A 26744-nucleotide genomic window follows, 5' to 3' on the forward strand; every position below is an offset into this window, starting at 1 on the left:
GCAAACTCTGAGGCACCATTAACTTTGCATTCCTGGGGGTGCATTTCTCAGAAATCAGGTTCACACAATTTGTTCAAATCAGTAGCAATCACAGTTGCTGTTCACAGAGACAGAGGCCCCTGTAGCAGAGATGTAGAGTTGTTTTGTCCCACAAGAAATCGTGCCTTGGGGAGATGCAGTAGCAGCCCTTGACACCTTGGTACACAGCGGAAGAATTCTTGTTCTCCCACAGTGCAGGAGTATCTGAATTATACCGCTAGCTGTGGTTTATTTGGCATGTAAGATTGATTTTAAATTATTTCCTGTATATTCGCAAACCCAGCAAGTAGTTTCCCTTTAAAGTGCACCAGCTGTGACATTCCTCAGGTTCTGTAATTTCAAATGAGGCGCTAAGAGAGTACTCCTTTCAACAAGTTTTTTTAATGAGGGTGGGTACCTGTTGCAATGAATCAATTAAAGCTCTTCTGACACACAAGATGTGTGTTGCCAGACCTGTTTCACAGGTTTCTCAGGAGGGAGGATAACATGTGACAACACACAGAAGCAGAGTACTGGAGAAGATCAGAAGCCTGCATGAGTGAGCTTAGCCTTCCAAAACACATTCTTAAAGCGCTGTTCAAAAGACCACTGACCTCTGCAAGAGGCAGCACCATGGTGGAGCAAGAGATGCTGCTGTCGTGTGCTTATCCTCAAGAAAAGTGTAAGTGACCAAATATGATTTTGTGTAAGAAATGAAAACAGGACACTGGAAAGGAAATTAAAGAAATTATCTAGCTCGTATAATTGAAAAGACAGAGGGAGTAGAGGGGAAATGCTAAAATAAGGAAATAAGGAAGCTATTAACTTTATATTGTAGACATGCAATTGAAACATGATTAGCGTACTTACAAGCAAAAGAAAGGATGCTTGTATGAAGAACTCTGATATAAAAGCATCTTGAAGAAACTTGCTTTAATCTTTGACTTTCCACTTGTATTTGAAAAGCGCTGTGGCGTGGGGCTGCTTATGTGGTGGAGAATGCGAACAATGGCCTTTGATTTAGTAACTTGAGTGGCAGACTGGTAGACTGGAGTGCTCTGAAAGCATTTTCTGGCAAGACATAGTCCGATTAAAAGCAAGGTTTTTTGTTGTTGTTGTTGACAATGCAAAGCCTCTTTTTTCCTAAGGCATCAGCAAGCTTTCTAATATTTTTTTCCAAATGTCAGCTGAGAGTTACAGTACAGGACAAGTGTTCCCAAATCCATCCCTCTTTCTCCTTTGGAAGCTGTCACAGAACTTCTTTGCTAATCAGAAGTTTTATTTTTATTACTAGAAAATGTAACACAGGCAAGAAAGAACAAAACAAAACCTGTACATGTTGGTTTTTAAAATGATTAGGAATGTTTTAAAAGACATCTGAAAACACCAAGTCAGATTTCTAGCATACCAAGGATGGGTATGACAGAAAGGTAGAAATGCAGCTGTCTATAATGAAGTCAGGTAACCAAGTCTGGACTGGACTTGTCTGAACAAAATACTAGGCAAAGGTAGAAACGGAACTAGTATGTCCTGAAGCCACTTCAATACACTGCCAGAACAAAGCTCAGTGCAAAACAAAGCTTCTCTCTTTGAACTCAAGAAATTTTGTGTTTTGAATGGCCTGGCTGGTTTTTGCAACATTATGAGGATATTATTTAAAAATTACTTCAGATAGAAGGATCATCTTTGTTCTGGAGGTAAAAATGTCACTTTGTATGGGGCTTTATGTTGGTTATCGAGAGCAGAATAGGACAGGGATGTCAGCAAAAATGCAGTTCATCCATGGAGAGATGTTTTCTATTTTGTCTTGTTTTCCCATATGCAAAAGGTGACAGGCAGTTAAAAATCTTCCTTGCATACAGTGTCCTGCTGAGCTGACTTACAAGCCAGCCCACTCGTAACCAAGTGATCGTAAGAGTTTAAAAGAAATTTGGAGTTATAATATCTGTGCTATAAAAAGAAAAAGTGATGCTTTCCTTTCTGCTGCCTCGTGTCTTATTAAAGGTTTTTAGAAAGCAGGATGACAATAGCTGATTTTTACCTTTGCTGTAGCCTAAGCAATATAAGTGAGCATTTTTCTCTTTCATGGACTAATTTCCTTTTTGTCTTTTTTCTCTTGTTTTCTTTGATGCTAAAAAGAAAACGAGTCATACTGGGTTAAAATAATCCAATTGCCTTTTATGGAAGACATGAAAGGTAACTGGAGCTCTCAAGTTGCTCAGGTTTGTATATGAAATATAACTTCATAGAGCGTGTCATTGATTTGGTATGTGTGTAAGAGAGAAAGGGACATTTCTCAATCTCATTTTGGCCCCAAATTTGGTAGAAATGTGCCATGCACTGTAGAGGCTGAAAAATTAGCTCAGAGAAATCAAATCAAGCCCAGAGGAAATAAATTCGTAGGAGGAAGGAATACATGTAATACCTCAGGATGAACAATCTGGGTCCTCTAATGACACCTTCTGGTGGCATGAATCAGCAGTGACCCCCCCTAAAGCCAATCAAGGTACCCCATGGGCTGAAGAAAGGACAATGTGGAGGACCAGCCTCATATTTACAGTATTAAGCACTTGCCAGGAACAGGTAGTGCGTGTAACTGATGGATTAAAAAGAAAAATTGAGTACTGAATGGGCTCATTCTAGCTGTAAAGGGTCAAATTGTGCCTCAGCAGGCAATTCATTTCAGCTCAAAACTAAGTGCTTTCTTGGGCTGGTCCAAAAGGTTTTAGCTTATAAATAAAAACCTAAGTAAGTCTTTTAAGAAATCTTTTCTGCTAAGCAAAATGGGTATGGTACATCTTTATGAGTCTGCAGCTACTATTTTGAGGCTGTTGGCTTTGTATCTGTTGCTATGTCAAGTCAACAAGAATCTCAAAACTTCATAATTGAACCTATGGACTAGCTGTCCATGACAATGCATTTCCATGTGTCTTCTACTTAGTGTTATTTGTTTCCCTAAATATCTTTCAAGGTAAACAAGGACATTTATGTTTGGGGTATATTTTTGTCCTCCAAGGCACACCAGGATGGTTACAGCATTGAAAAATTAGTCCATAGTTAGTCATGGGACATGTTTTCCATAGGTCCATGGAGGTCCGATGTTTTAGTGCTAAGGTATTCACTCCACAGGTGAATACTACTCTTTCCTTTTGAATGTTAGGTGGGGTTTTCTGTGGTTTCTCACTCTGTTTCACCAGGCAGTTGGGGCAAACTATGGATTAGTAACCTCTGGTGTCAGGTATCCCTCCAGGAGGCTTGTCTCATGACAGATATAACAAGACCAGGAAAATAAAATGTTCTGAAACAGCAGCATAGAGGTTAAGATTCCACCACCTCTTGCTACTGTTGTATTTTAGGGGCTTTTTTCTGTCTCAAAAACTATTAATTATCAAAACAATATTGTGGGAGGTGTACGTAGAGCATACAGGCACAGCTATCTAGTCTCAGCACACCACCTTCCTCATCGATCTTTTTGAAGCCATTTGAAAAGCCCCTCTAGGCAGAGGTGGTTTTCAAAGGAAAATATATGAAATTAGCCATTACAATGGATTTTACTCCTCTTAGAAAGCAAAATGTATGTAATAAATGCAGCTTCTTCTGGAATAGTGGTAAACAGACTTCTGAACTATGTGACATAATCCTAGATATTCCTAAATAGCTGCTTGCAAATGTAAATTTCAAAGGAAAATAATAGAAGCTATATTTTGCACTTCTCCCTCTGTTTTATTGTTTATTTTAATAATGCTTTCATAGTTTTCCATGTATTTTGAATATCATCTGTTAGTCTGTTCCTCTTGGTAGTATTTCTGTATTCCCAGAGCCCAGATATATATTTTTTTATATAAGTCTAGAAGAGCATATGACAAAAGTACATTAGTCTAAACCATTAAGGTTTTATTTGTTTGCTTGGTTTTTTTTATGGTTATGTTTTCCCAGCCATGAAATGTCAAGCATACACTTTCAGGATGGCTTAATTAGATTTCAGATTTGAAAAACATTCTAAAATTAATATAATTCATTCTCACTGCTTAGGAGCAGCACTGTGGTATTATGTGAGTGCCAATGGGAAAATGTGGTAGGTTTCTATTCTCGATGTGTCTTGAGGAGACAAAAATGTGGTAACTGTCTAGGAGGAGTCTTTAAAAAGTCCTTCTCTGGAACATTTCCCCAGCCATTTGCTCGTCCTCAGCCTCCTTTCTCTATTTTCAAATCTAAAATCTTTTTTTGAGTATATCAGAATGCATTTTTTTAGACTTTGACCATTTAAACAAATGAACACCCTCAAAGCAGGACTGATTCTCTATTAACAACCTCACTTATTTTTGGACTCACCTACCGTATTTGCCAGTAAAGACTTCAGATTTTTTGTTTGTTTGGTTTGTGGATTGACCTATTAAATCATGTCAGGATAAGAACTGGTCCCAGGTGGACCACAAGAAAAACAGCCCCAGTTATGTCCTTGTGGACAGCTACCTTGTAAAGATCTACCAGAGAATCAATTTTTAATCAATCTAACGCATACCCTATAAGTTCCAGTTAATGCACATTTTAAATCAAAATGTCATGTGGTGTTAAATTGTGTGCCTTGGCGAAATCAAAATATACTGTCCCAATACAGCTAGTATTCGTGAACAGAGCTGTCGTGTTGTCAAAACAAAAGATTTATTTAAGAAAATCTGTTTTCCAGGGAACTGTGCTGCCTGACTGTCAGCTTTTTTGGTTCTGATTTTTTGGTATCTTGCCAAATTAACACATCAATGTATGTCAAGCCAATCTATAGCTGTAGTCAGCTAATAGAAAATGATCTCTATATCATTCCTTACATTCTGAAGATCAGATATGTCCAAAGGAAGGAAAAATAAAGTGAAAACAAGCCAAAAGTAATACACATAGTCTTCAGATGCTCCCCATCTCAGCGCCACGTTGAAAGATATTTCCATGTTAATTCCTCTGTGTTGACTTATCTCTGGCAGAAAGGCTTATGCAATGCAAGGGTGGAGCCCAGGTAGAAATATAAGATGGACATTTGTACCAGTCAAATGATACCAAGAAGTGTATTTGTGGACACTGTTTAATTTATGCTTGCTCTGAATACATGGGCCATTACAGTTATCTAAAAAAAAGCTCTTAAAATTGGGTATAACCAGTGCTGTCTACTTGTTTTGCTCATAGATGATCTTAGTTGTCCCATAAATGTGCCAGGCTCAGCTGGAAAAGCAGCTGAAGCAAACACCCAAGCTCTGCAGGCCCCTCTGGGGGCCTGGCAGCTGCATAAAGGTTGCTCACGAACCTGGAGGATGCAGGGACTTTGCCCACACGGCATCCTTGTGTTTAATGTTTTGCTGTTTCTGCTGCTGTGGTAACGTGGGTGGGAATGCTACCAGCAGCTGGAGGCGTTCAGCTCCTCATGCAGGATGATGGGCTCTGAGGGACAGTGGGCGGCTGGCCTAGGCTGGCTTTGCAAGGAAAGGAAACGATGTTGAGGAAGAAAAGAGCAGAAAGGGACTTGGAATACAGTTGCCGTACTGCTCAGCATACATTTTGCGTCTCAAAGGTACGCACAAAAAAAAACTCTCTTTTGAAAGTTTTTCTTCATCGTGTCTGTGAGTTTTCTGCTGGGCTGGATTTCCAAGGGATAGAGACTCTACTGCATTGGCCATACAGAGTTCTTGGTAGGGACAGGTCTACTTACCTGCATTTATCCTTACCATCTTATAGCATGGCCTTGCCTCTAAAGAAAAAAAACCAACCCAATTCTGCTATTATATTTTTGGCCGAGTTAGGCTGTCCATCACCATGGAGTCAAAGTTGTAATGGGATAACTGAGAGCAAAACTTTGCATGGTGTTTCCTTGCAGACTGATGGTTTATTTGGAACATTGCAGTCTGCAGGGGGCTCTATCCCTTTTTCATAGGAAAAGGAGTTACGTGTCAAATCCGTACAAAATTTTCTGATCTGGGACTTGACCCAGTTGAGGCATTTAAGACCAAAATCCTAACAAAGCTGGTGGTGACTAAGTTCAGGGACTTACTTGCTCTTAAGTTTGCCAGAAGCTTGGAGCTGTACTTCTGTGCATGTCCTGAGTTGTCCCAGTCTTGGTGGAATTGGGTGAGAGATTGAAGGCTTGCTTTGTACCTATCCCTAACTAAGCATCCTGTGGGGACAGTCAGTCCCACCAGTGTCCTCCGAGCATGCTCATCTTTCAGGGATTTATTTCTTACTTTATCACACTTTATCACTGCAACAGCAGTGGCTGTTGCAGTCGTGCAGCTGAAATACAAAATTCCTCTCCTCTGCCCAAGCACTACATAGTAGCCTGATTATTTACTTAGAAGACTTGGAAGTTTTCATTCCCTATTCAAATAGGGAATATTCAAATATATTTGGACTCAAACATATTTTGTTTCAAATCTATTCAGTCTTTTGAGAGAAAGCCTGGCCAGCAGGAGTGAGGATAATCTGGCACTGGGCAGTGTTACCAGCCTGGTTGTGGTTACAGCACTCACTGCAAGCAGAGCTGGACAGGAATGAGTTTTAGTTCCCCTGTTGGGCCCCTTTTTCTTGCAGTTCGCATATAACCACCACTGGTTAAAACAAAGAAAATCAAAGGTAGACAAGGGCCAGAAGCATGGTTGCCCTCATGCCAGGTGAGTGTCCTGAGCATGAGGAAACATGACTCTGTTGCTTAATATGCTCTTTATGGACTAATGAATTTTGAATTGTTTGCTGCACAGTTGCAGCTGGAGGATGAGGAGCATATCCCTCCAGCCCACTCACACTGACCTACTTTAGAGCTGCTAATTGCATAATCTCAGGGGAATGGGGGGGTTGAAGCCCCTCCTCCCACACACACTGTGCAGCCAAAGCAGGGACCAAGCTTAGGACATCCCCTTCCCAGGTTACAGCTTTAGCAGCTGGGTGTTAAATCAGTGTGTGGCAATCCTTGCAAAGGAGGAACATTAAAAAGCTTTAAGGCCTGCTCAGTTCTCTGAAACGAAACAAAGAAAAAAGGCAAAAGAAAAAAACCCCCGATATTTTAGAATATATTTATAATATATTTTTGGAATATAGGATCCTGATTGAAAGCAAGTATCTCCTTGCAGGTCTGCCAGGTGGGTTTTAAGGTTCCTCTCCCCACCCAGCCAGCTTTATTGGCTAGGTCTAAGCAGGTACATGCAAAGCTGCTTGGCGTTGTTATTGCAAGCACCTAACACTCTCTTTGTGTGCTTTATAGATCTATTGCTTAGGATTCAGATTCTGCTCAAAGGCCTGAGATCTTAAATACGGGGTATTACACCAACTTCGCTGAGCCACCTAAGCCCTTTATTGAATCTGGCCTCAGTGCATTTTTCAGGCTTATTTGCAGAGCAGCAGGTATTATTACCAGCAGTAACTGGGTTAATAACAGGGCCTCCAAGAGAGAAAGCAATTTGTAACACCTGTGATGCTTTGACTGAAACGTGTTCATTATCCATGTTCCCAGTTATGTAATAAGCAGAACAATAAAATGGGGGGAAAAAAAAAAAAAAGGAATTCTCTTTGCAGAAATCTCTACGGTGCCTCCCACCTGTATACGGCCACCGTATCCTGTTTGCTTAGTACTTGCACAGTTACAGTTGCCTGGAGCATCCTCAGCAGAATGCCCCTTGTGTATCTAGGCATGGATTAAAAAAATAAATACAGCAAGTGCCAAAAAATAATGATAATAAAAAAAAAAATTAGACATTTATCTTCACTGTGGACAGACAGTTGTTGTTGCACACTTGAAGCCTGACAGATGTGGTTTGCTGGCGAGTGGGTGAGAAAAAAGAAGTATCTTCATTCATGTTGGGAGGAGGCTTTACTTCTTCAGTGAGAGAGAATAAGGTCTGAAAACATTCAAAGTTGTTCTTAGCAGCTCCATACACAACATATGGACCTTCCTGAGCTTTTGACCATTCCCAGTGTGGGACTCTGCCAAATGCAAGTTAAACAAAAGTTACCCTTACAAAAATATTTAGGAAGCCCTGTTTTAGAAGTGAGTGCACATGTTGGCTGTGACTCAGAGCACACCCACACACTGGGTAGACAGATTAGCATCTAAACCACTAGGCAAGTTCCAATTCTTGCTCAGAAGGTCAAAAAAGCCTGGGAAATGGCTGTTGCTCCCTTTCTCCTCAGCGCAATCATTTTTTTTTCCAGATTACAAAGTCATTTTGGATGGCACAGCAGCAGTGAAGTCAACTGATTTATTGTCATAAACAATTGTGTTCCAAGTTGGGAACCAATTCTGTCATTTCTGGACAAAAGAATAAAGAGGAGATTAAAAAAAAAAAATCAAAACCCAATACACCAAAACCCAAACCTTTTCCTTTGAATTTGTTTTTTTTAACATTTGTTTCTGCTCCACAGAAACCACTGGGATCTGTAAAATGTTTACTAGGGAGGCACATATTAGACAGAAGAGACATAAAAGCCAAAAACCTCCTTGATAATATGTTTGTTTTGTGCAGAACAAGAGAAGGTCCAATTTGATGTTGTTTTCTCTTTTTATTTTTATTTGGTGTCATATTATCTGAACAGAACAGCTCAAAAGACCAAGACTGCCATATGCTTTTCCCTTGGCTTCCACATACTGTAGGTGGCCTGTTTCCAAGCCACCTGGGAATAACGACCCTGCAGCTCCTCTGGTGTTGCCAGGAAGGTAACAGACACCCACCCCCTCTGCTCTCCTTGCCATGCTAAGATGACACAAGGATGCAGATTGGGGTAGAGCTAATAGCACCAGGAGCCTTTATTAAGCCAGAAATTAAGCTGTCTTGAAGTTTGAGGTACCTCCTATCCAGAAAGAAATAATGTTATCAACCAAAAATTTCATACTAATGCATGTTTTATGGGTTGTTACTAAAAAGGGCTCAATATAGCACTGGAAGTCCATGGGCTGTCTTGAAACCCTACATTTAGTCTTCTCTAGAAGCCTCAGATATTCATGCAACCTAACCCATGAATGTTTGTAGAATCAAAACAGAGGAATAAAGCTCAGAGCTCCTGGAGGTGACAAAAGTATATAAACAAGACAGAGGCAGAAATGAAGTCAGAATAAAAAACAATTTCAAGATTTCCAGCAATGGTATCAAATAAAAATCTCATTGCAAAAGGAAGCTGGCTAATTAGGCAATATGTGACATTAAGTATTTTAAGTTAGCTCCCAGGGGTTTTGTCTGTGCTTCGTTCAGCACTTTTACTGTCATGGTCCAGATAATGAGGGAGGCAGATAATATACAGTGGGCATGGAGAGTGACAGCAGGGTCTGAGTAGAAGAAACACTTTTTCATTTTTCTTTTTAATGATAATGGAGGAAAAGGGCCAGAAAACCACAATGATGTGAATTTCAGTAATACAGAAACAGCCTAGAGCTATATTCACTGCTGCAGACTTGCTGTGGAGGAAATACGACAGATCTACAAGATGCGGGGCTATTATTAATATTGCAGCTGTACAGGCAAAGCAGAGCTTAGTTAAATCTTTATGAATACCTAATCCCTTGCAAAACCATGGGTGGAAATACTAACTCACCTTGCTGGCTTGCGGTTTGGATTTCTCTTCCCCCATGCTGGCTTTTGATTGAACTGCCTGTTGATCTCTGTGCTTCAGAGACAATCCCCCTAGAGAATCCTCTGCCAATATTAAAACCAGCAGGAATGAGAGAGAGAAAAAGTAAATGGCAAGGACGAGATGGCTTTTCTACCTTTATTTCTCCCGCTGGTGCTGTGTCAGAGGTAGTCCAAGAACTTGGACTGCAGCTCTCACTTCATTCGCATCCGTAAGACAAACATCTGTAGAAGTGTCTAGAAACAGTGCTTGGTAAAACCTGCTTTTCTTCTGCATTTGCAGAGACATTTCAACAAGCTAGCTCTTGTTCCCTCTTCCAGAGTAACCATCACGTATTCAACAGGGAAGGTGCTCTTGCCAAAAAGTTTTTCTTATCAGGATTACGCTTTTGCAAGATGAAATGTCAAAGAATCTGTATGATTAATCTTTTGAACTCTTCCTGTTAATAAATACAGAATTCTTTCTGATTTCAGAAATGTTTTTCATTAACCCTTTCCCTTTAACACTGAGTGGAACTTTTAAAGTTTATCAGAATTATTTGGGAGACTTTTCCTATTTGGATTTTGCCTTTTTGTTAAAAAAAAGACCATACAAAAAGCCCCACCAAAACCAAAAGAACAACACCTTTTATTAAGAAGCTTTTTCATTTTCATTCAATTTTATTTTATCTATTAAATAAATGAGGGCAGGTTCTTTCTTTTCCCTCAGTCTTGCGGGATGGAGCTACCCAATCTTCCTACAAGTAGTTAACGCTCAGAGAAAGCAATACTGGGCAATTGTTTTATGCTTCATTAAAGAGAAATTACCCAGGAAACAAAAAAGCACATTCCGTAGGAAGTGCTGTGCTATCCATAGTGATCATCCTTGGGAGCAGTGGCATTCCCCAGGCATGCAGGGTGGCATCTGCTGTGGTTATGACACAGGAAGGGATGGCAGTGCTTGTGTCCCTGTTGTTTTGCAACCACCTGAGATGATAGGAAGCTATTGGCCATTAAGTCTGTTTCAACAGCTAGTAGTCACGACTTCTATGACTTGAAAAGCCTAGGGAAACTGTGGTTCTGCTCCACCATTTCGGATTTTGCCTGTGGCATGTTTTTATATGTTGTGGGAGGGCTCAGGCAAGCTGTCTTCCTTCCTTCCACACCTCAGTATCATAGTTTGTTTGCTGTTTTTTTCCCCCACTTCCTTGTTAGCTTTTCTCCTTTGCAATACCAGCTTGCCCTCATAGTCAATCAGAGAGGGCCCTGCTCTTAGCCACGGGAGGAGAAGACCTGGGATGGGGGCTGGTGGCCAACTGTCTAGACACCTCCCCTTCTCCTAGAGAGGCTGGAAGGAAGGGATCCATGGGGTCTACAGGGGTGGCTTCAGCGAGAAGTTGCTGGAAGCTTCCCCTATGTCTGATAGAGCCAATGTCAGCTGGCTCCAAGATGGACCCACCACTGGCCAAAGCCAAGCCCATCAGCAACGGTGGTAGCACCTCTGGGGTAACATAGTTAAGAAACGGAAAATGTTACTGTGCAACAGCAACAGCAGCCAGAGACAGGAGTGAGAATATGTGAGAGAAGCAGCCCTGCAGACAGCAAGGTTAGCACAGAAGGAGGGGAGGAGATGCTCCAGGTGTCAGAGAAGAGATTCCCCTGCAGCCTGTGGTGCAGACCATGGCGAGGCAGGCTGTGCCTCTGCAGCCCATGGAGGTCCATCATGGAGCAGATATCCACCTGCAGCCCATGGAGGTCCATGGTAGACCAGATATCCACCTGCAGCTCCTGGAGGACCCCATGCTGAAGCAGGGGGAAGCCCGAAGGAGGAGAAGTTTGTGGAACACTCTCTCATGGGACGGACCTCATGCTGGAGCAGGGGAAGAGTGTGAGGAAGAATGAGTGGCAGAGACAATGTGTGATGAACTGACCACAACCCCCATTCCCTGTACTCCCGTGTTGCTCAGGGTGAGGAGGTAGAAAAAAATTGAGCGTGACTTTCCATCAGAAACCCCACTATTTATCAGTCAGCCTCTGGTATTTGTAGCTAAAGTGCCCTGGCCAACACAGGAGAAAGATAAGCAGGTTTCTCAAATGAGAAGCATTCACTTCTTTTGCAGCTCAAGCTCGCCTGCCCCACAGGTCAGCCCATGGAAAGGCATTCCCTGGGAGCAAAGTGAGGCTACCAAATCTGTTCCCTTAGCCAGTCCTGACCTGAGTGAAAACTTGTGGGGAGCTGTAAGTTGCTATGTCACAGGCATGTCAGGAAAAAGAGTGGGAGAAAGTAAAGGCTCCTGATGGCAGAGTAAAGTGGACAACTGTTTCCAGAGTCCAGATTAGTAGAATATCACTGTAACTTGATTTGCTGCTATCTGTTTTTCTCTGTTGTGTAAAGTTGCAGTAGCAACTACCAGACAGAAATACTCTCTGCTCTTGCTGGGAATATATAATATACGTGTGTAAAGTGAAATGTTATTTTTCAGGTCTACAAAAAGCAAGAAATAGCCAAGTAGCCAAAACAAAAAAAGTAGCCAAAATGAAAAAGTGCTTTAGCAATCTGAAGTGTACTCTTATTAACACTGGAGCATGCCATTTTCTTAAGTGTATTTGATTCCATTAAGCTGGAACTGATGACACATTTAATGCAGCGTTTTTTTGAACAATAACTTTTATTGCTATTCTGGTATTATTGTTTGAATTTTTAAGGAAGCCAATGAACCTTTATTCATCAGATTAATTTCTCTGAAGTATTTTGTCAATTCTAGGAAATGAACAAAAAGTTATTATATAAAAGAAATACAATGTGTATCTGAGAGCTGAAGAAGAGCATATTAGCAGTAATCAAGTTCATGCTTATTATCTTCACAGCCCCACAGGTGTGCGTGGTGCTTTGTGGGCAAATATAATGACGAGCCTGTGCATTTTTTCCACTAGGCAATAATCTATCAGGTGACTCATTCTGTCAGCTTGATTTTATATGCTCAGATAATCTAATATTGAAAACCTGGAAAGATGCACCAGACCAGTTACTGTGATGAGTAAGCAAACAGAACGTACCACATGCTGTCAGTGAAAAGGCAGAACTGTGTTTTAATCTCAGGTACACAGTTTGGCGTTTTTATACCATATATATTTTAAAGGTGGCCACCGTGCATTTTACTAGATTAAATCTTGCTTAACTAGGGAGGAAAATGGATCTGCAAAGCATTGTTTGAATCAAGTATGTCCCTATAGGCACTGCGAATGTCAGCACCGTAACCAAATCCTTGCAAATTCTCCCCATAGCCATAATCCTTTTCTAAACTGGCGTAGGTGTTTACAAAATGTGAGTGTTGATTCCTAACAGAGTGATAAGGAAGAGAAAGAAAGCTATAAACTGACAGCAGAGTGCATCTACTTGGGAAGTTCCGTGAGCTTGAAGGAAAGACAGCTATCAAATTGGACTTGATACACTAGCTTCTTCAGAAAGATGCTTGCATCTTTTCCCATTTCTCTTACTTCTCTGCACAGAACATATCCACTGTGTTGTGTCAGATAAAATGAGTTAAACAGAAATCTGATTCATGAAACTGGAATCTTGAGAGGATGAGCTTCCTGGCAAAAGGACTCCTCTCCTCCCTGGTCGGATTAGCACAGACGATTCTGCTGGGAAGGAATACTTAATAAATAACATAATAAATAACATATTATATCTTATAGAGATGTATAGGTGTAGCTGATGTTACCATGGCACCCTGGGCACAGAGGCAGTGCAGCCTGCATGTGTTAAGTGAAACAGGGCAGTTCCTAGTCCAGCATTTCACATGACTCTGCGTACACGGAAAAATTGCCTTTATAAGGGCATGGCAAATTCCTTCCCTGCTTTTTGTGCCACTGGAAGATGTGTCTACTGTCTCCAAGTGGGGTGTAGTGATTTTCCTGAGTCTGAGCCACAAGACATCTGCTGGAGAACTAAAGGGAGGAGAATTTCTGCGCATAATTGGTAGTGACAGATGAAAACAGCTTCTCCAGGGCTGTCGGCTCTCTGCCATGGGAAGGGGCCAGGCTAGGCAGGCAGCTGGGTCCCAGCCCAGGTCAGCAATACCACCTTCAAAACAGCATGTTCTGGCTTCCTTTCTCATATCTCAGGGGTTTCACCTCCACACCACTGCAGACCTGCTGCCAGCCGCGTGCTCTACCCATTCCACGGTGGAGAAGCTCAGGGCTGGAGACCCCCCATGTAGCACTCCATATGCAGGCTGACCAGCTCACAGGTTGGGCTTCCCTTCTGAGCCTCTGCAAAGACAGGGCCAGGGTGCTGTCTCTGTGCTGGCTTTAGAAAAGCTCTGATAATGCCTAGTACCTCTGGATACAGCCCCTGTGAATTTCTTTGTTGTCTTCAACAAAACACCTGTACGCCATGAGTCGTAGCATCATAGAATGGTTTGGGTGGAAAGGGACCTTCAAAGATCGTCTAGTTCCAACCCTCCTACTGTGGGCAGGGACACCTTCCACTAGACCACGTTGCTCGAAGTCCCATCTAACCTGGCCTTGAGCACTTCCAGGAATGGGGTATCCACAGCTTCTCTGGGCAACCTGTTCCAGTGTATCGCCACCCTTATAGTGACATAATATGGAATCACGGGTCTTTTGTGTAATCCATTGTCAAGTAGTGAGCATAAAATGCACCAAGTTGCATAGTGGTTTTTTTGCTGTTATAAGTTTAACTAAAAGAGCTCGTTTTTAAAAACGAATGACAGGGAGCTATTTGTACAGTGGTTACAAATCAGAAATGGATTAGCAGCTTTTAAAAGAAAATCCACTGTGACTGCAAAATACATAGAAAATAATAGGAAAGAACAGATAAAGCAAACAGAAAGGACAGGCAAAAGATGCTACTTTCATTTTCTGGTAGGGTGCCAATTTGCAATTGCTAGATATTAGCAAGGTGAAAGGTGTGAATTACAATGACAAAAGAGTCATTAAGCCAAATTTCAACAAATATCTTCAAACTTTGCCTTGTTTCTGATGTAATATAATCTCATTTTAGATCTATGTTTATGTTTAAGGGAGTGAATGAACCGACTTAGTAATTGCAGACTAGTTTATCCTGCTTTTGCTTACTATGGGAGAATAGTGTCACAGGGCAGTTGCTACAGAGCACTCGGTACACCCTAGTTGTTTATGTTGCCTTGTGCAGGCAATCACAGTGTCACTTGTCTCTTTACTGCCCCTAAAATCATAATCACAGAATGGTTAAAGTTGGAAGGGGGCAAGCCCCCTGCCATGGGCAGGGACACCTTCCACTAGACCAGGTTGCTCAAAGCCCCATCCAGCCTGGTCTTGAACACTGCCAGGGACACTGGCTTTTGGCTTAACACCATGTTTCCCTCAGGCTTGTGGTCCAACCTGTGCTTTTTTAAATCCTTCCTTTCAACCTGTGATCTTTACTGTTCCCCTGCCTTGGGCTGTATGACCACCTAGTGAAAACCCCACTCCTAGTGGGATGCCAGTATTGCTATACCCTCTCTGTTCTGTTCACAGAAAAGCCCAGCTGCATTTGAAGGTTTAAGGTCATTTCTGTGGAAGACAGTATTAGTGATTTAGTAATAACCTGTCAACAGCTTTTTCAAAACATTACCGATTCTTCTCATATCCACATTAAATTATAGCAGAGGATGAAACAGGTCCACTTCCCTGCGTCTGAATATTTCCTTGAAAACACACATATGTCCTTTCAACCTAGATCCCTACCACTGGCTGGAAGCAACCTGCTGTGTGATGGGCAGGCTTTTTCTTCAGTTCCAGGACCTGCCTTTCTGGATTGGAAATTTCTCCCTAATACTCACAGATCATGTCAGTCTGTGTAGACTTCTAGATCCAGAATGAAGCAACAACTGGGATCACCCTTTTTTTTTCCTTGTATTTTTTTTTATTTTTTCACTCTGTTGATTGTGGGAAGACAACATCCTTTTAGACCATTCGCAGCTGAAGGCAATTTCTCAATATTTGGCTTCCCTATTATTTCTTCGGAGCTTTATCCTTGTCTCTATTTTGCTGTTTCTTGTTTCTTTAAAACTTTTGCTTTAACCCTGTGCATTCAGCCAGGAGAACATCACGCAGACAGCCTGAACTTCCCAGCACTGGCAACAAGCTGTTCTGTCAGTGGTGAGACTGTAATGAGAAACTCTGGTACAGATTCTCACACATTTAATAAGATGTCTATTTGTTTTTCTGTCCTTAATGGTGTACTAAACAGCATTTCTTTTCCAACCTTACCAGCCTGGTTTCCTGAGATTGTAAGAATTGCAAAACTTTCTGATCAAAACCTTTTGGGGGTGTAGGAAGAGAGGGGGAGGACAGGCAAGCAGAGAAGCAGACTGAGAACATGGTAATGTAATCTTTATTTCCGTAGGACACCAGACCAAAGCATATCATAGATAACTTTCTCCTCCTCCACAGTATTCCGAAATAAAAATAGAGTGAATCTGAATAAAATGCCAAAAATTGAGTTGTTGAAGGGAAAAATTTCAATGAGTCCAAAACAAGTGATTTGGAACCGACTTTTGGAGAACTGGGAACATTGCAGCCTTCTGTTCTTAAGTAAAATTAAAAAAATAAACTCTCCAAACCCGTGCAGCCCTGTATGGGAAAAAAATAAAAAAACCAAACCACTTACTACTTTTCCTTTTTTCCTCTTCTAATCCCCTACTAAGTACATAAAGGAATCAGATTCATGCATTCAAGTACGTCAGCTCAGAAGATAAGCATTTTCAGTTGTAACAAAGCACTAATTGCTCCTCAAGCTTCCCAACATCTGAACAAAGGCAGGTCTAGCAGCTGTTTTTTTTCTTTCACATCATCTCAAACCTCTTGACTCATTTCTTATCCACTGGCCAAGATTCAAAGAAAGCACTTAGATGAAAAGCAGGGAAATTCCAAATCTTTAGCTTATTTAAGTAAAAGGATCAAGTCCTTTTTTTCTGATTATAATGCAAAGACTGTAGCTGTTCCTGTTCATTCCATGTTTCCAATGCAAAACTGTTCTGGGTGTTGCTCTTTCTCATCAACAATGCAATTCGGCTGCTAGGAACAGAAAGCTCCACAACTTTCCCAAGTAGTGGATGATACTGAGGTTTGGGGTTTGGGTTTTTTTTCTTCTTTCTTTCCAATTTGGACTTCAGTTGAAGCTGATTAAAATGAAAATTTCCATGTTTACTGGGAATACAAAGATTCTGAAAAAGGACAACTATTTCACTCTAAAGGCACTCCCTCCTACCCCCAGTGTTTCAAAATGTTCCACAGAAGAAGAATAAAATGTTCTGAAAACACCAAAACTTATTGTTTATGAATGAAATTGACCTTGAAAAGTTCACTTTCCATTGCTTCCACGTGGATTTAAACCCAGTGACAGGAGACACCAGTTGTGAGACAAAAGACTGGAAACCACTGCTTGAGTCAACTGGGATTTGAGGCTTTCAAGCTCCATACTGCAGTCTAAAGCTACGTTTCAGTGAAGCTAAAACCCCAGAGGTACCAGGCCCTTGTTTCTATGTCAAGGACCTAGTTTTTTTGGGTTTATTTTTTTTATTCCATGTGGCAAGGCCATGCAGGAATCTGACAGAAAACCCCAAAAGTATTACAAGTGCTACAAGCTGCGGGAGCACCATAGCCCATCAGGTGTCTTCTCAGGATATCTTGTTTTGTTGGCAGTTTTAGGTGATTTGGATTTTTAACAGTAACACTTTGGAGAAACATTTTAGTTCTCAGAAATTGAATTTTCCAGCAAAAAACATTTGTTGGAAAATCCCCAATCTCCCTGACTTTTGCTGCCTATAGCAGGCATGCCCAAGGTTGAGACAGAGGATTTTTAGGAACAAATAGACTGTAAATGTGGTGGACGTGGAGGAGGTAGAGGGTTTATTACATAGACACCTGGAGGTTGCACTATAATGGGTGCTGTCCTGCAGGGTGCTATGACTACATCTTGTGTATTATACAGGTTTAGCCACATTTTTGTGAGCTATTATTGATGCTGACTTGCAGCATAATACGCCTTTGGAAGCAGTACAGTCAATGCATACCTGCTTACAGTGGGAAACTCAAAAGCCTCAAATTTCCTCTTGGCTGGCTCCTTCCTTCTACGCCCAACTCAGTCAGTGCCATTTGAAAACAGTAGTTGACATCAAGTTATTTTCTATTGTTGGAAAAACACTCATGGGGAACCCACATCCCCTGTTTGTAAGGCATTGGAAGGTCGTGGAACAGGTAAATTTGGGAGATTGCTGCTTTTTAGATTGTTCGGCAAATGTGTCATCTCCATTTTTTTTCCCTCATCTAATATTATTTTTAGCAGCTGTAGCAGGAACGGGCACCTTAGCCACTTTCTAATCAAATTTAACCAGGCCTCTCCCACTCATAGTGGAAGCCTGGTTGGATTTTTCCAGCTTGGATTTATAGCCGCTATGGACATGAGTTCAGAGGCACTTTATCCGCTCTCACAGCTTTAGTTGCCTTGTTGCTGAAGTAGAAGTACTGCGGTAGTTATCTGGGTTGCTTTTGCACAGCTGCACAAAGATGGATTAGCTACTGTACAAAAAAAAAAAATTGAACTATTTAACTCATCCAGTATGATCAGGTTTATTATTAACTGCAAAAATCAGACTTAAAAATGAGAATCAGAGAAACAGGATAGCAGAGACTGGCAGGTTAACAAGGAAAATGCCTGATGGATTCAGACTGGGCTCATTTTAGTATAAGGACGAGCCACGTGGTGTTTGAAATATCCATAGAACAGGGCAGGTATCAAACTGGCAGTTCTTTTCTTGCACAGAAAACCCGATGGCTCAGGTGCTCTGTTGGGATTATCAGTACAGCTCCAGTTATTTTCAGCAATGCTCTGCTACTTCACAATAATTAAGATATTTTGCCTAAGGTATGTCTCCACCTCATAGTCTTCATTTTGCAGATAGGAAAGATTATTTTTAAAGCCAGTGCTTATAGCCCAAAGTCTAATTTCTGCTTTAGGAGTATAACGAGAAAAATCAGACTTTCTATTTTAGATGCTTGTGTTCTAACAGCTGCATTGTATCTATTTTTGTAATAAAATTCTGCTAACTCCAGCTTCATTAATTAATTGGTACCATGAGTGTTGCATTTGTAAAAGATGAATTTTCTAGTGATCCCTTTGGAAATGGTCCTACTTAACCACCAGGTATTTAAAGCCACCTTCCTGTCTGAAGACGGATTCACTTTGGAACAATCCCTATGCAATTAAAACTTATTTTTGGATTTTTTATTTATTCATAATTTTCTAATACAGCTGAAATTCTTTAGGATATGAGACTTCATTTATTAGAATATCCCTGAGCAGGAGCAATAGCAGTAAGGTTCAATTCATTAAAGACAAATGTAATCCTTACCAGTAATCAACCTACTGTTCACAGCAAAGAACTTCATTAGCCAATGTTAATTTGAGGCAGAAACCTGCAAAAGTAAAACAAAAAAAAAAACCCCAAGCTTAAAGTGAAGGTTACTAACTTTCTTTTGTCCTTTCTTCCCTAGTGGCTTTTGCCATTCTGAGATTGTCTTTCCACGTATCACACAAGAAGCCATGTGAATCAGCATGGGCTTCAACAAAGAAGCTTTCATGGATTATGTTAGCTGTATGTCTAATCCCATCTATTGTTTTACCTTGGGAAGATTTGGGATATTGAGGTCGCCACTGAACTATGTTGGAGTCATTGTGTAAAAAAATTCACCTCTTTTTAAAAGAAAAAATAAGCTGTTCTCTTAAGGCTACCCTACTAATTCACATCAGTTCATCCTGAGGATCAAGTCCTAAGGACAAGGTGGAAAGCATGAGGTGTGTTCTGGCACCCTGTCTTCCCTGCTTTCCTGGAGAAATGCTGGAGGCTTTAGTGCTGTAATTTCCTGGAGGTGCACTTCATGCATCCTGGCCCCACTTGCTCCCTCCCAGCACTGGGCCCCGAGGCTGGTTGCAGGGCAGGAGGAGGAAAACTACAGGCTTCCTTGATACCTAGCCCTGCAAAGGTTCATACTTTTAGGAATGTCTTTTCATTTCCAGAAGGATAGGATCTGGTACAGGGCTAAATCCTACTGCTTTGCACCAATCACTTTGCATTTTCCAGTTGTCTTAGGGATGAAGCAGCCACAGAGTACACTGTCTCTGGCAGCACCTAAATCATCATTGTCTTCCCCAAACCCACTCCTCAAATTCACATATTGTTTACTGAATTAACAATGGGTTTAGATCTTGAAAAGACCCACACAAGCCTGAAGAGAATGCGTCCCTAATGAGAGAGCTGGGCTTATTCAGCCTGGAGAAGAAAAGGCTTAGGGGAGACCTTATAAACAGTCTTCCAGCACCTAAAAGAGGCCTAAAAGGAAGTCTGGAGAAGAACTCTTTAGCAAGGGCATGTAGTTGACAGAACAAGGAGGAATGGCTTTGAAACTGACAGAGGGGAGGTTTTAAGATTAGGTATTAGGAAGAAATTCTTCATTATGGAGGGCAGTGAGACACTGGCACAGGTTGCCCAGAGAAGTTGTGGCTGGGCCCCATCACTGGAAGTGTTCAAGGCCAGGCTGGGCGGGGCCTTGAGCATCCTGGTCTAGTGGGAGGCCTTGGAACTAGATGACCTTTAAAGGTCCCTTCCAACCCAAACCATTCTATGATTCCATGACTGGGCAAGTCCATGCCAATCCATAGCTTCAAGTCACCACCAGGGGTTTCCACAAGCCTGTATGTGAGGCAGCAGCCTGGCATTCAGTGATGCTTTACCTTACTGGGTGTGAGTACTGCCAACAGACAAGCTACAGATTGGTCAAAAACCTAAGCATTTCTACAGTGACCACACTTTCCCAGGATGGTATTTCAGATACTTATAGCTACTAAGTGTCTCCAGAAAGGTGGTTTTGTTTATTTTTCTTAACATTATGCAGAAATTCAGCTGAGTAACTGCATACTGTGAGTATTTCTTTACTAATGCTTTATACTGTTACAAATGCCACCAGATTACTGAAAGTTGTGCATAGAAAAATAGAATTATAAATGAAATCTTGCCATGATTAATTTTGGAGCTTCAGCTTCTATAGCCATAGGTTTGGGATTTGTTATTGCAAGGGGCTGGGTACTCTTCTGTATTATGATTGAACGCTGATGACATTTAGCACCATGAGGAACAGGAAAAAGCTAAAGCCCTTGAAACAAAGTTGCGCCCAGCTCTCATCAGGCCATATATTGTGGTGAGGAGATACCAGATCCTGTCTTTTGATCCCCAAACCAAAAGCAGACAGCATTACAGCCTTGTGAGTTTGGAGAACCCAGGTGGGTGATGCTCTTGTGGATTTCCCTTTCAGCTGAGCACAAAACCATTCCAGTTCAGGAAAACTACAAGGAAAAAGAAGAGGTAAAAGACAGCATGTTATGATAGCATCTTTCTTCAAGCAGGCAACCCCTAAGAGGCCATGACATTTACACCCCTGTTCCTTTTTGAACTTCAACAGCCTCTGCTATTGGAGCTCCCTGTGACTCACACAGTTCATTTATCCCAAGAGGCATTATATATTTGATACTTACTTCAGTTCTGTTTTGGATAGCGTTGCTATTAGACTTTTAGTTTTATAAACAGCTGTATGCAGATGATGAGATATCCAGGCTTACTGTTGTTCTACATGTGTGCAGGGCAGTTCACCGCCCAATCACCCATCACAAGCTCAGCGGGGAGGCAGGGATCGTCAACAGCGGCACTTAACATCAGATTTCAACAGGGCTGTTGCCAACTAGGGTCTCCGTCTGTTAGTGGTTGATAGGGATGGCTGGAGGCAGAGGAAGGTTGCTTGGTTTTTATCTTTGGAGATCACTGCTGCTCAGACACTGGCACCCCATCACAGTACTAGGTTATCTACAGCATGGCTTTCTAGACGACACCGCACATTAAAACCTCACAGCTTTGGGAAGCCACAGCTGGCTGCATCCATGCAGGTCACCCAGAGCTCAGCTACAGCAGCAGCTGCAGTAATGACAGTGCAGCCAGGCCAAATGACACCTTACCAGCATGCCATCTGGGTCTGCAAGCAGGCTGCAAGCAGGCAGAGATCAAGTCACTACGTCACTACTAGCATGGGCAGTGCACAGCACGTCCAGGGAAAGCAAGGGTAAACCCAGACCATGAGTTTCTTTCTGTGGAAACAACTACATCTCAAATGTTACTCTAAAACAACACTAGTAATGGCATGAGCTGACCAAAACTGAACTTCATTATACTTTGCTTTCCCTCTCCTTCTGCAGTGTCAGAACTGGAATAATACACTTTCTGCCTGTGATAATGTTTCCTATGTTATTTTTTTCCAAATTACAACACACTTTCATTCACTAATTTTCTTAAAGAATGGAATGTTTACTTCCTTCCTGCATTTGGCATCAGTTAATGAAGTGCAAGCAAATGTTAACTGAATTCTCAAAGATGCATATCCGTTCTTTCCTTTTCCTAATTCAGGTTCAACACAGCCAAATGCATGTGGGGAAAATCTTATTCCTATGCTGGAAACAAATGCAAGATTCAGCACCAAATAAATACTAATTTTAAAGTCGTTTGTGGCTAAAAGCAGAAGAAATGTCTGCTATCTCAGAATCAACAACTGGAAGAGCTTAAAATTGAAGTTGGGTCTAAAATCCAGAAGTCAGCAGGGTAGCAGGCAACCTTCAAACTGTTCATGTCTTGGCAATTAATCTCATCCCATATAAACAGACTTTGTATGCCCTGATATTTGGGCACGGATGAACGCAAGTGCGCAGGAGAAGGACTAAGAAGAAATGGGAGGGAACCTTCAAGCTCAGGGGATCTTGGATGACTTCTGTTGAAAGAAAACAGAAGTTCTTTGATACAGGGCTACACAAAGCACTCATGCGCTACCCCAGTTGCTCAAATTTCTTTATTTCAATGTGAAGTAAGAATCAAAATGATAGGTTCATTGAAGTTACAGACAAAATTCAACAGGAATGTTTCAATCTGACTTTGTGAGATTTACAGTTGAAAGATAATGTCATCGAAGGTGTTAGGGATAAATGAATGTTTAAAGCCCATATTAAATTAATGCAATACACAAACAGGAGGCGGAAAATCTGTGCTTGTATTGACCATGTTCCAATTCAAGGTGAAAATATAACTAGAAAATAACAGTGAGTGCCATAAATACTTGGTTAAGCCTGTTTTGCTGATCCAGCTGTGTTTCATTAAATGTCACAAAAGAATATCAATTTTATCTAGCTGTGATGATTTTAATGCTCAATGGTAAAGGACAACTCCTTTATCCAGTGTGAGGGAGGGAAAATGCTGTGGAAGATTGTGTTGTGTGTATTCTTCCTCATTTTGCTTTAGCTAGATCTATGTAGCCCCTTTGCACTTCTAGCGCTGTCAGGAAGAAGCTTTCTATTGCCTCCAGGGAGAGACAGACCCAACCCCAAACCCTCAGTCCAGCAAGCCCCTACACACATTGACAGCTGGATTTCTCATCAAGGAGCCAAATGGTTACCACAGTAAGAAATGCCAAGGAGAGGCTCAATGACTGAGTCAGCAGCTGGGAGAAAGCTAGGAATCTAGAATCACAGAATAGTCTGGGTTGGAAGGGAGCTTCAAAAGTCATTTAGTCCAACCCCCTGCAATAAGCATCTTCAACTAGATCAGGTCACTCAGAACCACATCCAGCCTGGCCCTGAATCTAGCTGTTGGCTGGAAGAATTACAGCCATGGACACTGTACTGTATATAGGCATGCAAGTCAGCTCAAGTCTTTACCAAAAGTAAGGCACAAGCAGTTATAACTTGCAGGCTTTTGAGTTTCTGCTCTCAGCTTATGAAGGAGACTGGTGTTTGGGATTTTTTTCTCCAATATGCTTTATCTGGAGCTAGGATTTGGATCTCCTGAGAGCTGCAGAGAAGGCAAAACCTTGGTCCTATCAGCAAGGTAGATGGAGCAATAGCTAGCCTTGCAATCTCAGTAGATGTGGCAGAAGCTGAACTGTGTGGCACTGCCCAAACTCAGGTAATCTATATGTGACTGATGAGCTGCTCTTCTTCCTTAGACTCTGCATGTTTATAAACAGTAGGGAGATGGAGACAGGGCTGTCATGCATATTATGCCTGTACGTGTCCAAACATGCTGCTGTCACTGAATAGCAATATAATTGGACCCTTCGGATAGTTGGATTCCTGAGAGGAGAGAGGGTTGACATCATATGAAGTGACCCAGAACTGGTATCCAGGCTGCAGCACTGAATAATTTTGACCAGCTTGCCACAGTGGCTTGAAAACTAAAATTAAGACTTTACAGCTTTATGGAGAATTAACTGCACCTGCACAAAGGTACTGCCTGTAAGAGAAGCGACAGTAGCATTGCTCATGTCCAAAGCCAGATGAAATCCTCTTTGTGATAAGTTTGTGTATGCAGTTATGGGTGTATTTGTAATTATGGGCAATGAGAAAAGTATGGCTTGCTCAACAACACAGACTGGTACACGCCACATGATAGAGTGGTCATACTCTTATTCCTCCTCTTTCCCTCTCTGCTATTAAGCCCTCTCTGTTCAGCCTCAGTTTGGAGCTCTGCTTGCTGCTGAGCAGCTGACTACCTTCAGCAGTTCAGTACATGACGTGTATCACATGCCTGTTCTTCCATTTGCCCTCATCTTAATTTACATTACTTCCTCTCTGCAGGGAATCTAATATGAGCTACATCATAAAGCTCAAACACACTTATAAAAGTGCATGATCATAACAAAGATAAGTAGCAAGGAGATGCAGAGCATTTAGGAGCACCCTTGGGAAACAGCTGCTTTCTGTGGAAAAAAGGCAAAACTCCCGAAGACAACCTCGAAAGAAAGAACTGTGTAGTGGCAGGGTTGCAACACACACCAGAAAGGTATTTGGGGAGAGAGGAAAAAAGGGGCTATGGAATGAGATCCCTAGATACAGGATTTGTATTTTGTGCTTCACTATTTTGGCTGTTACTGCACATGATTTCAGCGTCAACACAGCAGAAACCACGGGAGCATAAGCAACAACAAACTCTCGGTTCAGTTTACCAGGGCTAGTACAGCTGGGAGTTCCACTGTTTTCTTTACAGCTAATGTCACATAGTTTACACAAAAACAAAAAACAAAAGGGAAAAAACACTCAAATCAAACCTCCTTCATTTCCAGAAGCTGTAAATTATGATTACCATGCCATAACCTACTTTAAACAGGTTCCTGGCCCATGACTAAGGCTGGTAGGCCGTCCTGCAATGCAAACAGCAGCGTGGACGTCTTCCAAAGGTGTTGGATGTGGGAAAGGCTCTGCTGGGCTCAGAGTCCAGGCATCCAGCTTCTTGTTTGACTGTGAGCTTCAAGACTGGGGCATTTCTACAGGAAATGGAAAGCTTGAGAGCTGCAAATGTGGAGCTTTATGGAAACCACTGTGTTGAGAAAAGAGGGAACTGGGGGACTACAGGTCAGTTTCCATGTATAGGGCAAGGCTTCAGCCGAGGAAGGAATGCGCTTCTCAGGGGGCACGAGTCTTTGTAAGTACCACCGAGCGGGGAACCAGCAGCAGCGCGGACATGACTGGCACCTGGCTCACGGAGGGTGTTTTACTGCCCCTTTCCCTGCCCTCTCCCGCTCCCTGAGGGGCGGCCGCGGTCAGCAGGGGGCGGCAAAGGACCTCACAGAGCGCGGCCCTCCCGCGGGGCGGGGCGGGGCGGTGGCTCCGCACTCGCGGTGGTGAGGCAGGAAGTGAGAGCGCTGCGCGAGCAGAGCTGCGGTGCGGGTCAACGAGGGGTTTATTCGGGTTAAAAGCGAGTCTGGGCTTTGTTTCATGCGCTCATTCCCTTATCACAGGGGGGGAAGAAAAGAAAACAAAACCTGCAGCAGCATTCACATAACCTTATAGGCTCTCAGAAGTGCTAGGGCTCTCAAAGTGTGTTTTTTTCTCCAAGCCCTTTGAGAATGATAATTTTGTTCATGAGTGTCTTACGTGCTTTTGGTAACCTCAGGCCGTTTTTACAAGCTTGGCTCTTGAGGTCTGACTGATATCAGCTCTCCTAATCTGTGAAGGTGGGGGGTTTTTGGCTGTAGGTATTCGGAGTATTTGGTGTCGCAGACGTGCATACTGTTAAAGGCATTTTTAATGTGAAGGGTTTATGCAAATTAAACTTCCTGCAGGTTTGTCACCAGAGTTGCTCTGGCTGCCTCATCTATGAGTTACCCACCTACAACTATGCACTCCCCTCTTACATCCACACACGGAGTTAGTCAGACATACCTATCTACTATTGTTCACACCCTCTATTCAGTTCAAGTGTTGACTTTACTCAGCAAGTATTTCTGTTTGCATCCAAAATGGGATCGTACTGTTCTTTATTTCTGCTAGTGCTAGAAAGCAAGCAGGGCTGAGTAGGAGCTTTACCCTGTTCCTGTTAATCACAGAATGGTTTAGGTTGGAAGGAACCTTAAAGATCGTCCACTTCCAACCCCCTCTCATGGGCAGGGACACCCTCCACTAGAGCAGGTTGCTCAAAGCCCCATCCAACCTGGCCCTGAACACTTCAGCAATGGGGCATCCACAATTTCAAGCGCTGTAAATTACTTGTAAATACAGGGTTAAAATCCTCATAATGCAGGCAGAAATGAAAGCAATACCTTTTTTGTTTAGAAGCTCTTCTGATTAGAAGATCTTTTCTGTTCTATAGACCTTGCTGGTATATGCTACAGCCATGAGATTCCATAACCAAGCACAGCATGCTTTGACCTTTATCAGTTTAGTTGATAAAATCTTACTTCTCTCTACAAATGCTGGCTTCTTGAATTTTACCCTTCAGAATCCAATAGAAACCTGTAATCTTTGCAGCTACCTTGTGCAGTGTATCCATTTGACTGGATGTCACTGGCAAGGGATGACTGTGAGCTGCCCTGTCTCCTCTGCACCTCCATGCCTCAAGCATCCAGATCATTAGTTTTTAGCATAAGACACTTACTATAACTACTAATTGTCAATAAAAATAGAAGTCCACAATTACATCATGACAAAGGTGGTTTTAGTCTCCAAGGAAGCAGTATATTGACTTATCTGTATGGTCTGCTGGCCCAGTAAGTATAGCTTTATTTCTTACCTTTTAAGCTAAA

At 42.0% G+C, this 26744-nt stretch overlaps 1 protein-coding gene across 2 annotated transcripts in view; it reads left to right on the top strand.

Moving 5' to 3' along the window:
- Window positions 1-610: 610 nt before the first annotated feature.
- The window catches only part of PTPN3 (protein tyrosine phosphatase non-receptor type 3), a 150526-nt gene continuing 124392 nt past the window's right edge, over window positions 611-26744 (top strand). Inside the window, exon 1 of one of the 2 annotated variants that reach the window (XM_030502421.1) lies at window positions 611-700. In XM_030502421.1, coding sequence (XP_030358281.1) covers window positions 652-700 — 49 coding nt within the window. In that variant the 5' untranslated portion in view covers window positions 611-651. The remainder of the gene's footprint in view (window positions 701-26744) is intronic. The other variant, XM_030502429.1, reaches the window with a different exon arrangement.

This window comes from Strigops habroptila, chromosome 1 (assembly GCF_004027225.2).
Source record: "Strigops habroptila isolate Jane chromosome 1, bStrHab1.2.pri, whole genome shotgun sequence".
NCBI lineage: Eukaryota > Metazoa > Chordata > Aves > Psittaciformes > Psittacidae > Strigops > Strigops habroptila.